Source organism: Salvelinus sp. IW2-2015, linkage group LG1 (genome assembly GCF_002910315.2).
Source record: "Salvelinus sp. IW2-2015 linkage group LG1, ASM291031v2, whole genome shotgun sequence".
NCBI classification, from domain to species: Eukaryota; Metazoa; Chordata; class Actinopteri; order Salmoniformes; family Salmonidae; genus Salvelinus; species Salvelinus sp. IW2-2015.
The window spans coordinates 31,149,154-31,162,439 of NC_036838.1; the positions used below are offsets into that span (position 1 = coordinate 31,149,154).

Consider the following 13,286-nt stretch of genomic DNA (forward strand, 5'->3'; position numbering starts at 1 on the left):
CAGGTCATGGTGTTTGAGTGTAATTATGTTGGCCATGTTGGATTCAGTGTTGCACACAAGAAAAAAAAAACATATTTACACCGGATTTAACGTCCATTAAATGGTACTGTGGCAGCCATATTGGATGTTGGACGCCATATTGGATTTGAGGTTAAATCCATGGTGGCCCCAGAGATAGTCTGTGGAGGCCCCTGACTTAATTACAAGAGTAGGGGCTAAACTTACAAAATCCTTCAAGGAACCTAATTCTGTCTGAGCCCACTTGTTTTCCTTAGAGCCTGTGACAATAGCCACAACATTTAAAAAAACATGTAACTGTATGTATTTTCATTAGGCAGGACCGACCATACAGCMCTGAATGAGAGCAAAATTGACTTGGAAAGTTGTCTATTAGTCAGCTACCAAAAAGTAAAGATTACAATCATCATAAATATTCAAGTTTACATTTCTGCCTGTTGTATTTCTGTATTTACAGCTCTATATTTCCAAGATGCATTAAGACATCTTAATGATGTTTGTTTGTGTGTGTAAGAAAGACAATTGACTACTTGTATTCAAAATAATTGCAATATCAGAGCTTGCAATATTGGGTTACATGAGTGTATGCGGCCCATCATCCCTTCAGCCAGGCTGAGTTTAGGGCAGGGATCATCAACCGGGGGTTGATTTGTTCTTGAGCGGATGGTCTGGGGGCCGGAACATATTTACAAATCATTTGTAGACCGCAAATTGACCGCAAGAAGCCCAAACAGGTATAATGTTTGACTAAAACATAATAATTTCAAACCTTGCTTACATTTGTATACGATCACGTGTCTCTCGATTGTGCATGGGAATACTTGAGAACAGATTTCTTACATTAAAATAACTTGCAGCTGATTTCCTGGCGTTTTTACAGTCTTTTACGTCCAACAACGAAAATTATACCAACATTTTAAAAAAAAAATAATGTTGCTCAGAAAAATCGGGGGCCAATCACACCACCCTGCAGTGGTTTAGGGGGTGTGTCACAATATCTTTCAATCTAACCACTTTTGCAGTCAAATATTTTTACACAACCATCCATTTCATAAATGGGAAGGGTACGGGTTTCTCACAAATGTGTGGGCCTTGCCATTAGCCTAGTACAATAAGGTTGATTCAATCAATTTCCCCMAAAAATTGGTGACATCACCAATACGTGCATAGTATGGGGCGTCTTAAAAACTATCTTATCCCACCCCTTCGCTAACTTTCTAATTTTTCTGACTGCTGATGTGTAGCAAGCTACAAACTTGACGGCAGCAAAATGTTTAATTTCGGATCAAAAATACTTGTACTTTTCCTCGTGACTTTCCCATGTGGCCAGATGTCTTTCGGTAAGTAATTTACTCTTTCGAATTTGCATTCTTCACTAGCAGTCCAGAGTTCATTGCAATATTGAAAACTTAGCAAAGTTAACATTGACGTGGCATAATGCAGTTTTTCATTCAGTGATATAAAAAAAATGAATACTGCTTTGTCAGAAAGCTTCATGCTCAATATCCTTGTCTGATAAATTAAGTAAACAAATGCATTTAACACAAATTATAGGAGGAACATAACACTTTGGGAAGCTCTCTCGATATAGGCTAATTGATACCTCGCATGCTTATGCAAATGCATAATTACCATAGATGTAGTTTTGTGGTTTAAGATAATAAGAATACCTTATCTGGAAGAATGAAATTATATTAATTTCCAATACGAAATGTCTCTGACAGGCAATATTGTCGCTCTACACTGGGTTTCCCATGTTCTATGGTGACGTGTCCCAGGATCGCCTTTCCGTTAGTGTTGATACATTCTAACACCGGTGAAGAGGCCCCTGACTGTTACATTGTATCTTTGTCTGTTACATAGTGATCTAATTCATTAAAAAGGCCTACTGCTAAATGATGACCGACTTAACAATTTGCTATCCAAAGTTTTATACAGCATTTTCAAATAATTACCAATCATCAATCATAACATGACCCAGTTTTAGCTTTTACCCTACACATTCATTGTGAACAGAGTATTATAATACACCATCATAGTATTACACAATGAACGAATAAAGCTCTTCTCATGACCATTTGTATCAATTTACTGCTGTCACTATTTTACATTCATTTGATCCAATGGATCCTATGTTTGTTTTTGGTGCAAGTGCAACCAAAGTTTCTCGTCACAACTGTCATCAACTATTATAGTACCCTCTGGCACACAGGTTAAGCGGCTTCGTTCTCAGTTTTTGGCTATTATAACAATTTATTTCACATGTATGTGTTAAAATGGATTCATTGCTAAAGGATTCTTCTCTGTGTTGGGACAGGCCAGGTATCTGCAGAAGAGTCTGCGGAAGACATCGCCCCACATGCAACAGTCGATGAGGAGGAGGAGGAGGAAGAGGAGGATGAGGTTCTGGTGGAGGAAGATCAGGTCCCAGGCTCGGTATGTGACGTTCGAACTGGGATGAAAGCGGCTTCTATTGTCCCTGCCAAATGAATGTAAGTACTATTTTCTCAATTCAGTGCATTTAATCTAGTTTCTCTCAGGAATCAGAAGATRACTTAGATGAAGATGCCGCAGTTGGAGATGTAACCTCTCACCCTGATGCTGACACCACCATCATCTTTGTGACCGGGGAAGGTTAGTCTTCTCTTCCTTTATGGATACTCATATCGTTTTACACTCAGTCATTCTGTGTAAATTAAAGGGAAATATGCAAGACAGCATGGAATGGAATTATTCRTTCACATCAATGGTTTAATTTGTATATCATTGTGCCCTCCATCCAGAGTTCCCAGCCAATGAGATTTCGAAGTTCCTGGTGGGTTTCAACAATAAGGGAAGCCAGGATTTCACTGTCCATTCCCTGGAGGCCTCCTTCCGTTACCCTCAGGACTTCCAGTTCTACATCCAGAACGTGAGTCTGRGTTCTGGAACACATGATGCTTGCATGCCTCATCTGAGAAATAGAAAGTCTCCTTGAAAACACACATCATTATGTAACACGTTATACGTTATAATGGGGTTTGTTGTCTGTTTACTTCCAATTTATTATCTAACAATTACTAGAATATAAACTTCTTATAAAGCCTTTACAAACCCAATAACATATGTTACCCATAATAGAGAGCAATAGTAATGTTGTCTTTTTGTTGGTACTAACTCCGCCATGATTCGTTGGACAAAGCCCACTGTAAAATTTAAATTTGTAGGGTTTTTGGCTAAATTACAAAAATAAGGTCTATTGTAAACACAGGCTTAGGAGATCTTATACGTTTTGTTCTATGAAATAATCTTCATCAGCTAATGTCAATTTTTGTGAATTTTGAAGTATTTATATAATAAAAAAAGCACAAAAGGCTTCATAATTCATAAAGGTCATGTTAACCCTTAGCCTACAATTTMTGTGCCCCAGCGGAAATCTAATTAACATTTTAAAAAATCCCCATCAAATCCGTCTGTTTAAGCTAGAGATATCTGTTTTTTTTTTGCATGGGCTGCGTCTCAATTCACCACATCCGCCGATATCGCCCTTCCGAATCTGCGGTGAAGGGTGGCAGAGCTAGAGCGGTGTTTGTTAGACCATGAGACATCCCGAAAATCGGTCTTCTCATAAAAATGACTGAACGGTTTGGCCTACAAAGTATTATGACCCCTTTATGGTGATGAGACTCTCACGAACACAATGGTGTTTTCCGTTTTGCTCTAGGACGCCCACAAGCCTCATAAGACTTATCTGAAGGTCCCTGGTACCAGTTTTAAAAAATGAATGGAACTACAGTATGGAGATAGTTTACAGCCTAAAAAAAGGGGATAAATATTGTACATAAATTGTTTCCTGATTTTCCTTCTCTCAGATGTAGGACAGACGCATCAGAACAAACTTCCTTTAAATGTTTTGTTTTTTACTATCTGTTGTTCCATGTAGTGAATCTATTATTCATTGTGTTTCTATTGGCTAATAGCAGTATGCCAAATTCGATGTTTCATCCAATCATTTTTGTAGATTTGTTTTTGTTACCTCAAGGGGTCTTAGAATTCAAAATCAAATAACTAAATGATCCTTGGTATGACCATCTTAAAACAATTCCATATGTTAGCAAATATAGGAAATAAACACCTTGAGTTGGTTTTGTACTCAGAGTACATGGAATACCCTGTAAAATGCAGTTTTGGGAACTTTCTGCTATTGTTGATCAGAAAAGTAGTTTTTGGTATCTAGTTCACAGCCTTGCCCCTGAGCACTGTAGTCCAGCCCCAGCAGCAGGCCTCCTTTGAGTACTCCTTCATCCCTGCTCAGTCCATGGCTGGTCGTCCCTTCGGCCTGGTCATCCTATTCAACTACCAGGACAGTGAGGTGAGACTAGATTGATTGGTTGATTGATTGATACATTATTATTAGAGTGTCTTGCATCTTCAAGATACCCAGCCCAGGGTTCTTGATTAGATGTTCAGAAATCCCTTGGAATGTATGGCCTGAGGCTGAGGCGCTGATCTTGTGTTTTGACTGTTACGCAGGGCAACGGTTTCCAGACGGCCATTTACAACCAGACCGTCACTATCGTTGAGCTGGAGGAGGGACTGGATGGAGAGACGTAACCATTTCTTTGCATATATCAATTCTATTTTTATACTAGTATTTGGTTAAATTCATTTATGTCAGGTACATTTGTTTAAATATGGTAACAAACGTTATATTGTTTGTCTATACTATTATTTTATTACATTATCCATGAACTGTTAGTATGACACTTTTTGCTTTGTTTCTCCTCCAGAATGTTCATGTACATCTTCCTGACTGGATTAGTTGTCTTGGCGATCTTTGGCATGTACCAGGTGCTGGAGTCTAGGATGGTACGAGTCTTAACATTGTCATCTAAATTGTGATAGTCTAAAATATCTCCAGCTCTTTACATGTGGTGGTGAATGTTACATAAAAAAATATCACCAGGGTAAATTAAGTGATGACCTTTGATCTATGTTGTGCAGAGGAAGAGGCTCCCAGTGAAGGTGGAGACGGGCACCGGTGGGATGAACGATGTGGACATCAGCTGGATTCCCCAGGAGACCCTCAACATCATGAGTAAGTTGAGCTTTGTCATGAGCTTTGATACTCTGCCATAGCTTTTCCTCCTGAGTGCAGGGAGACAAATTCATACTCTCCTTATGCAACCACTTTTTTGGAACCGGACTTTGGTTGAAAAGGCATCCTATTTTTTTCATCTTGTCTGTTCAAGGATGAATATCAACTCAAATTTCTACATTGACCATCCTCTATCTCTCTCTGTTTCTCTCTTTGTCTCTCTTTTACAGGCAAGGCATCGGCATCCCCTAAAGCCTCCCCGAGGAAACGCACCAAGAGAGCGGCTGGAGTAGATCAATAAATCATTCCATGATGCGGCCATCTTCATATCAATGTCCACCAGGCCCATGTTCAAGGCCCATGCCATCACAAGCTCCAACAACCCAACCAACATCAACCTCTGGGTGGACCTAGTTAGTTACTCAAGAGCTTTTCCGATATACCCCCGATACATAGGCCTACACCAAACGTTCTTGGACTGAAGACAGTGGTGTCATGAATGTGTCCCATTTAGACACCACTCCAGCGGGACATTTTGAGACTGATATGAGACTAAAGACTGAGTAATTTGATCACCATGCCAGATCCATGAAAGATGGGTAAGACGTGGAGTTGTATACCTGCCAAAGAAACCGGTAATGCTACACCAAGTATTTCAATCATCTTGTTTTTTTTGTACTTTTTGTAATGAATGCTTTAATTTCTGAAGTATTACGATATTAAGGGTTTTGTTCTATTTCATTCTGTGCCTCACGACTCCCTCAGTTTGTCTACACAGTCAGGAATTGAGATGGTGACCTCCAAGTTCTTCCAAGGGAAGGTTTTCCTTGTTCATGTCATACTTTGAAATATCATAAAGCTGCTGTGAAATGCTCGTTGAAGAGAATTTAGAAAGTAAAGGCCACCCGCTACCAAGTTACAATGTTAAATGTGAATGATGCAAATGTATTTCAAACATGACTTGCTGTCAGTGTCAGGTTGTTAGTGTCAGGTTACATTTTCTTCCAGACCATATACCACCATAAACGTACCTACAGTACATTGGTGAAATGCTGTAATTGTTTTCAAAAAAAATAAAAGGTAAAAAAATCTGGATAAGAAATGTTTTCACTTTCTTGAAATATTTGCCTTTTTCTTTTCTTAAAGTTGAAGTGATGTTCTTTCATGCCGCAATTTATGATGTTCTGAAATAAGCACATTATTTGGTCTTTTGATTTTGCTCAGTATTATTCTCAGAAGAAAAAGATGACTGGTGTCAGATAAACAGGGAACCGACTGAGGAGACCAAATATGTACCAATGGGCTATTTGTCTGTTTACTGTCAGCAAATGAGAAACATGGGATGGCACTAAACGTATCTCTGGCGCGGAGCGTCCATGAGGTGAGTGAGAGAAGCGCTCGGAGAGGCAGCACGCACGAAAGGGGCAGGTAACGTGACGGTTGTTACATTCGTTTTGATCGAGAATAAACTGCAACTGATTCTGCAAACGTTAATCGCCTCCTGTTAACACATATATGCTGCAACAAGTCATTTATTTTGATTGATTCATTTTACTTCGCTTTGATTTTATCTCAATTTATGAGCGATTTTGTTGGATCCCACAGATGGCGCAAGGCACCCTCCGCTGGGTTTGATATGGGATATGGGATTTACGACGGTGAAGATTTCAAGATTTTGTGCATTTATTGCATTAGGTAAGGCTGGATAAAGTATCATTTTAGATTTATTGGTAGAACAATACTTTTTCGTATTGCACGTTTTATAATATCTTGGATGAAATATGTAATATTTTATTAATTAAGGGTGTAGTCTAAATTTAGATGTTGCATGCAGGGTGAGAATAGAGTTGAATTATTTGACAGTGACGAGCCTTTTTCATATTTGAAGAGGTTATCAATAACTCATCATCCCTCAGGTGTGTGTAGTAGGATAGATTTTGGAGTGCTTGAAAGATCTTTGGCCAAAAATAGACTTGCAGAGTTGTGTTGATGTATAAAGCATGCATTAATGCACAAATGATTGAAAGCAAATGACAACAAATATTTTAAAGTGTTGTAGTGTCACTTACCCTACATCTGGCATTCTTGTTAATTTAATAAATGAATCCCATGCATTCACTCAGAACATAAGTATTTATGCAATGTCTGCACATATTACCATGTACATTAATATCCATTCTGATAAATTAAACAATAATTCCTGGTTTTAAACTTTTTGAACCTATGCAAGCTGAATCATATTGGTGTACTATAACAATATTCATATTGAACAAATAGTAATATAACCACTGCCTACCTTATATCTAGCAAGGCGTTGCTTTTTGGCAGGGGGCAATGGATTGAATGTGAGACAGCCTACAGTGCAGTGGGACTTGGGAATTGAATAGATTTCTTGAAAATGATCCAGGCAAACCAACAAAATCTAGGAGCAGTTGGTCTTTCTTCAGAATCCCAATATAACCCATTCCCTGATTCATTTCAATGTTTTCTATGCTTTTAAAGCAATCATTTCAAGCTGATGTCCCAGACAGTGGCTATTACAGTGGCCTTTAAACCTTATCCCTGACCCTAAGCAATCAATAAGTGAGTGGGAGAGAGGAGGGAGATGAGAGAGAATTATGACAATCATTCTCACAGGTAGCCTATGCTGATTATATCTAAATCACACTGTCCAAGCAGGCCAAATATCTCCCATGCAAACCTCGTCATTTAAACTACATTGAGAGGCAATTTGGAATGACTGGAAGAAAAACGTATCCTGCCAAATCTCCTAAAGTCCTGGGAGGGATGCTGAGGACTGATATTCCTCTGTTTCCTCCATTTTAACTCCAAGAACAACATAGAAGGAGGGTGACCTACTTTTGGCATCCTCCCATTTGTTTCAGAAGACACCCTTTGCTTCAAATAGGGAGGTAGATAAATATCTAGATAAAGGTGATACAAGAGCCTATTGTTATTCTATCATGACATAAAACAATTATATTTGGCCTCTGTAAGTGCAATGCCTGAGATGTACAATGAAACTTATGAGAACAAAGGGGAATTATTTCCTTAATGCATTTGAATGTATTTTTCTTTCTGTGTTTTGCAGTGTCCCTGGCTGTGGCAAGAGTCTCAGCGGCAGATGTGAAGTGTGAGAATATTTATAGGGACTTCTCTGACTGTGTTCTGGAGTTGGGGGAGAGCATGGATAACTACCAAGAGAATGTGACCAGCGAGATGGGAGTGGAAGCTGTGTGCAGGTGAGAGGGGTGTGTGTGTGTGCAGGGGCGGACTGGGACAGGGACTGGGACAATTCGGCCCTGACATGTTATCCACACTAGCCCATATCACCCTGCCAATTCAAGAAATACGTTTTTCCATCTAACACGTCCAAGCAGGAATGCATGATTCAATATATTTTTATGTGCAACCTAATCCAGTGACAATTAGACTATAGACTAGTTGCTATATTCTACTGTCAGAATAGCACTCCAGAATTTCCAATTTTTTTCAATAGAGATGAATTACATTCATCTTTATGTGCACTACCATAGGCTAATTAACTTTGGGTTCAACACCGAAGGAAGTAGAAACTCAAAACACATTAACTAAATCGCTAACTTAATATAATATCTACTGCTAGTAGCCATGTATACTCAGTGGTCAGTTTATTAGGTACACGACCCCGTACACAAAAATGGTTCGCGCCTACAGACAGTGAGTCACGTGGCCGTGGTTTGACACCTGCCTGGGGTCAACAGTACAGCCTGGTGTCGGTGGTGTAATGGTGTGGGGAATGTTTTCCTGGCACACGTTAGGTCACTTGATACCAATAGAGCAACATTTGAATGCCACACCTTATAGAATCCATGCCCTGAAGAATTCAGGCTGTTCTGGCGGCAAAGGGGTGTCTGACCAGGTACCTAATAAACTGGTCACTGTGTATTTATCTAACAATAAATGTAAAGTCCTAAAAAAATGTGTAGGCTACATGTCTCATAGCTACTAGTTGTGGGCTATGAGACCTTACTATTATAATTTTTTAATAGGCCTATGCCCTCGCAATGGCCAGTGCGCATTTCACGCACACGCAGCTCCATATCACAAAGCCATATCAAATATATTGGTTGTAAAATAGTTGCTATTGAGCTGAATATTGAGAGATGAGAAATAAAAAGTATACGGACAGAAAGCTGAGACCCTCAAGCTTTCAAAGCTGTGTTTTCCCTGCAATTGCATTTAAAATGTTATACCATCAGAACGCCTAGAGGGCGAGGAGAGTGGCTCGCTCATCACAGCAGCAGGCCCCAGCGAGGACACAGGCACAGGGGCAGAGCAGACACTTTCCTTACAGGAATCATGAGGATAATGCTCTTTACTGTTTGACCAAATCATGGTTTTAGCTGCGCAAAAAACAGAATGTTTGAGTGGGGTGGCAATGTAGAATGTGCTCTTTCTATGTTAGTAGGCACCCTCTTCATTTTTTTACGATCCATGATCTTGGATGCCGAACTGATGACAGAGTCGGAGCAGGTCTCTTTGCTGATGCCATTTTTGACTTTGAATGTGAGTTTGTTTGACCTCAGCTTAGCTTATCAGAAAACCAGGCTGGCCCATCTTGGTAGGGAGGCTGGATGTTCCCCACTGATCTGCCGAAGGCTCACTATTGATTACTATAACAGAGAACAGGCCCATGGGCTACCGGCCATGTCACCTTTTAATGGTTTTAATTTTTATGTAAAAAAATATATTTTTGAGTGTGTCAATTTCAACTAGCCCACCCAACTAAAAAATGGTCCAGCCCATCTGGCATCTGCCAGAATTGCCAGATGGCCAATCCGCCCCTGTGTGTGCGTATGTATGTGTGCAATGTACAGCATCCTCTATCCATCTGCACTTACTGTACGTCTGCGTTTGCAGTGCACCAGGATCTCATGGAACCTGATTACTCTTACGACCATAGGCAGATAGAACGTATATAGAACAGCGTCTGTATTTTACCAAGCATTCTCCTTCTGCTTGTGTATATCAGATCTTGTATTGAAATCCAGCGAGGTGTGTACCTTGCGGAAGAACAGTGGAGAGAAGAAAAAGATGCTGTAACCTCCGAGGGAGATAGCAGAAATGAATGGTGCTGAAACACAGCCACTGTACTGAATAATTTATGACTTTGCTGCAGCAGTAATGAAATTCTGAGGCCATCTTGTTTTTTTTGTCATTGTTAATGTGTGCATTCCATTACTATAGTACAGTATATTACTGCCTAAAGCTTACACAGGGCCTGCCTTTCCTGGGTGAAAAATGTCCCCTTGCAGCGTCAGCTCTTTTTTCTAATCTAATTTCTGTGGCTACAAAATAAAGGAGGGTTGATCTTGCAAAACACAATAATTTACAGTATTGCTGGACAGTAGTATAAAAACAATAATTCAAAACAATAATACAACAAAAAATACTCCTATACGAGCTTTGAAGCCTTGCATGTTGCGCCGATTAAAGTGTCAGATAAATCAAACTAATAACATTCTTGAATCCAATAGATTGTAACCAATAGCATGTTTTCATGTCAAATATGAATGAGGCAGTGTATGTGTCGGTGGAAAAAGGGCTTTATAAAATACATTTGATTGATGGATCTTTCACCCCTAGCCACTGGGAGGCGTTCCACACGTGTGCCCTGACGGCACTGTCCGGGTGTCAGGAGGAGGTGGGCTCCATCTGGGAGACCCTGAAAGAAGACTCCAGGAAGATCCGCTTCCAGGGCAGCCTCTTCGACCTGTGCAGCCCCAGCTCGGCCCCCAGCCTGCGCTCGCTTCTATCCCCTCTACCCCTGCTGCTCCTAGGCTTGCTGATCCTGGGAAGGCCCATCTGGCCATCCACATAGGTGGGGGATGCCTCCCTCCTCCTTGCTTCCAACCCCATGCACTCTCACATTCCCCGGGGTGGCCGGCTGCATCCTGAGCACATCTGAAAACTGAAGCCAAGGATTGGGGGAGGGGGGTCAGTGAGTAGAGAATGAATATGGATTGGATTAAGGTTAGCACACAGAGCCATGTCTCTATGGAGACGCCATAGACATCTATGGTACTGGGTAATTAGAAGGCCATGATATCACAGAACCATTGATGTCTGTGGAGAGACGGAGGGATACCTATCGCTCTGGGTTACCCACCATAGATGTATATGGCACTAGGTAATTTAGAAGGTTATGTTATCAGGGCCTTAGATGTTAATGTCATCATTATTGATGAGTCTGGATAAAAATACACACCCAAGACCCAAGCAATTGTAATGAAAACCTATTACAGTATACGCCTATGAAAAAAGCAATTTTAAAGCAATTGGTCAATTTTGTTGACAATCAAGTGAATTCTTTCAACTTTGACCTTTTGACCCATACACACCAGCCCAATGTTTGGTGTTGCATGGCTGCTATAATGACACCAAAAAGGCATTTTTCCATATTTTTGCTCTGTTAAACCATTTCTTTGGTCATCCTGTTACAGCAGGTGCTGTTAAAGTTAGGCAATGCTGTTAACGGAAAATATTGTTCCTTGCTTTATTATGCACTTTACAGTAAAATGCCTAATTTACTGTTAGTCATTGTGGATAGTTATTCTACCTGAAAATGGTATCTGGTTATGTGAGAATCTTCAGTGTTGTTTTATGAATCTGTCCTGTATGGAAGTCCAAGTGTATGGCTGTCAATTCATTTGATATCATTGAGTCCATAACAACTATACACAACTGTACACAGTTCACGTCAAAGCACATTCAACCTTACAATAACACACAGCTTACTGAGTAGAAATAAAGACAATAGACTTTATTATGAAAGCTAAAATATATAGGACTTAAAGTGGTACTCCAGTCTCCTTTTCACCTCAGTTAACACCTGATTTATTAAAAAAAAAAAGGTGCATCTCAATAGATGGTCAAGATATGTCATGACATAGCACAAGTGGGGGGGTGGGCCTTTCCTCTTTTGTTCTCTATTGCTCCTCTACTGTTCATCAAGCAAGGAGGCTGATGACATCACGGAATCCCATCAGACCAACTCCTTAAATGCCCTACTCCTCGAAGTTTGCGGTTGTGTCTAAAAAACACTATTTTGCTCAAAGCATATTTTTTTACCCTTTAGTGTGTGTACTTTACTGTATTTATACTTGGGATATATCTTTTCAACAGTAAACGTAAAAAAAATCGCAGGAGGACATCTTTAAGTTAAGGATTCTCCTAGGGCACCACCCTGCATTGTTAGCCCTAATGCCTCAGTGCAATGCAGTATTTGATGTTGTCAACAGCTGCAATATATCATCAAACTGAGTCAATATAAATATGCAATTGAACTCATTAAGTAGTTTTATAGCAATATATTGTAGTGTTAGTGTATAGATTTTCTGTTACTGTGCTCTAACCAAATAGGAAATTAGGGGTGAATGCTGACTTAGTGCTCAGACTTTTGCGCAAATCTCTCAATCAAAATCTCCACACACTACTTCAGCCCACACAGGATCATTCTTCTTCTTTTCTTTTGTACCTTTCCAACATTATCTATAGTATGGATCTCTCTCTGCATGGTTGTGTCTAGATATTAGGCTAGATATTCAGTTTAGAATCCATTCTCAGGAGACATAATCCTCCGTAAGCATGTTTGTACTGGTTGTCCTCCACACCTAGTCTGTGCTCCTGAATGTGGTAGCATTCTGTCACCCAATCTTTGTGCCTGGTGTCAAGTGTCCATTATTATTTTTGAACAGCAATGAGTTTTGCTATTCTCAAAGCATGAGCAATATGTGTTGTAAACACTTTATGGAGTGACTACTTTCCTTTTCCGTGAGATCGGCAGCTAACAAAAGCATGAAAAAAAGCACATTATTTAAGGGAGATATCATAACCACCAAGTATATTACTATACATGTATGACTGACTGATTATTGAATTACCACAGAGAAAAATACATCAGTAAACACTACAGAATGTAAGAATTCAATATGTTTGTGGTCTTTCAGAGATACCAACTACAGAGTACATTATTTACAAAAAGCCTGTATTAAGTATTGTATTGCAAAGTAATGTGTTTGAAATAAAGTATGAAGTTTGAAATATGACATTCTGTTTATACATGCATGATCACACAGAGGGGATCTACTACTTCAAGATCACTCGCTGCTTCTCAGATACTCTGTATATTTTCCATCACAATCATAGA

The 13,286-nt window shown here is 39.7% G+C and overlaps 2 protein-coding genes across 2 annotated transcripts; both read left to right on the forward strand.

The window, feature by feature from the left end:
- The first annotated feature begins 1,181 nt into the window (after window positions 1–1,181).
- On the forward strand, window positions 1,182–5,477 carry LOC111964997 (translocon-associated protein subunit alpha). The gene is made up of 9 exons (XM_023988928.2): window positions 1,182–1,358; window positions 2,336–2,454; window positions 2,559–2,652; window positions 2,802–2,929; window positions 4,235–4,369; window positions 4,531–4,607; window positions 4,788–4,866; window positions 5,002–5,095; window positions 5,326–5,477. Exons 1-9 carry the CDS (start codon window positions 1,289–1,291, stop codon window positions 5,394–5,396), a joined length of 867 nt encoding a protein of 288 aa, XP_023844696.1. The 5' UTR covers window positions 1,182–1,288; the 3' UTR covers window positions 5,397–5,477.
- A 976-nt stretch (window positions 5,478–6,453) lies between these two features.
- Window positions 6,454–13,182, forward strand: LOC111965066 (neuritin). Its single transcript, XM_023989051.1, has 4 exons — window positions 6,454–6,523; window positions 6,701–6,790; window positions 8,187–8,337; window positions 10,724–13,182. The coding sequence occupies exons 2-4, from the start codon at window positions 6,739–6,741 to the stop codon at window positions 10,956–10,958; spliced, it is 438 nt and encodes a 145-aa protein (XP_023844819.1). The 5' UTR covers window positions 6,454–6,523; window positions 6,701–6,738; the 3' UTR covers window positions 10,959–13,182.
- The last annotated feature ends 104 nt before the right edge of the window (window positions 13,183–13,286 follow it).

What these genes read in the sequence shown, in the direction of transcription:
- LOC111965066 (XM_023989051.1), top strand. Translation starts at nt 6,739, where the DNA reads ATGGGATTTACGACGGTGAAGATTTCAAGATTTTGTGCATTTATTGCA. An exon ending in TTGTGCATTTATTGCATTAG is followed by an intron (nt 6,791 to 8,186) that starts GTAAGGCTGGAT and finishes TGTGTTTTGCAG; the next exon opens with TGTCCCTGGCTGTGGCAAGA. An exon ending in GGAGTGGAAGCTGTGTGCAG is followed by an intron (nt 8,338 to 10,723) that starts GTGAGAGGGGTG and finishes TTTCACCCCTAG; the next exon opens with CCACTGGGAGGCGTTCCACA.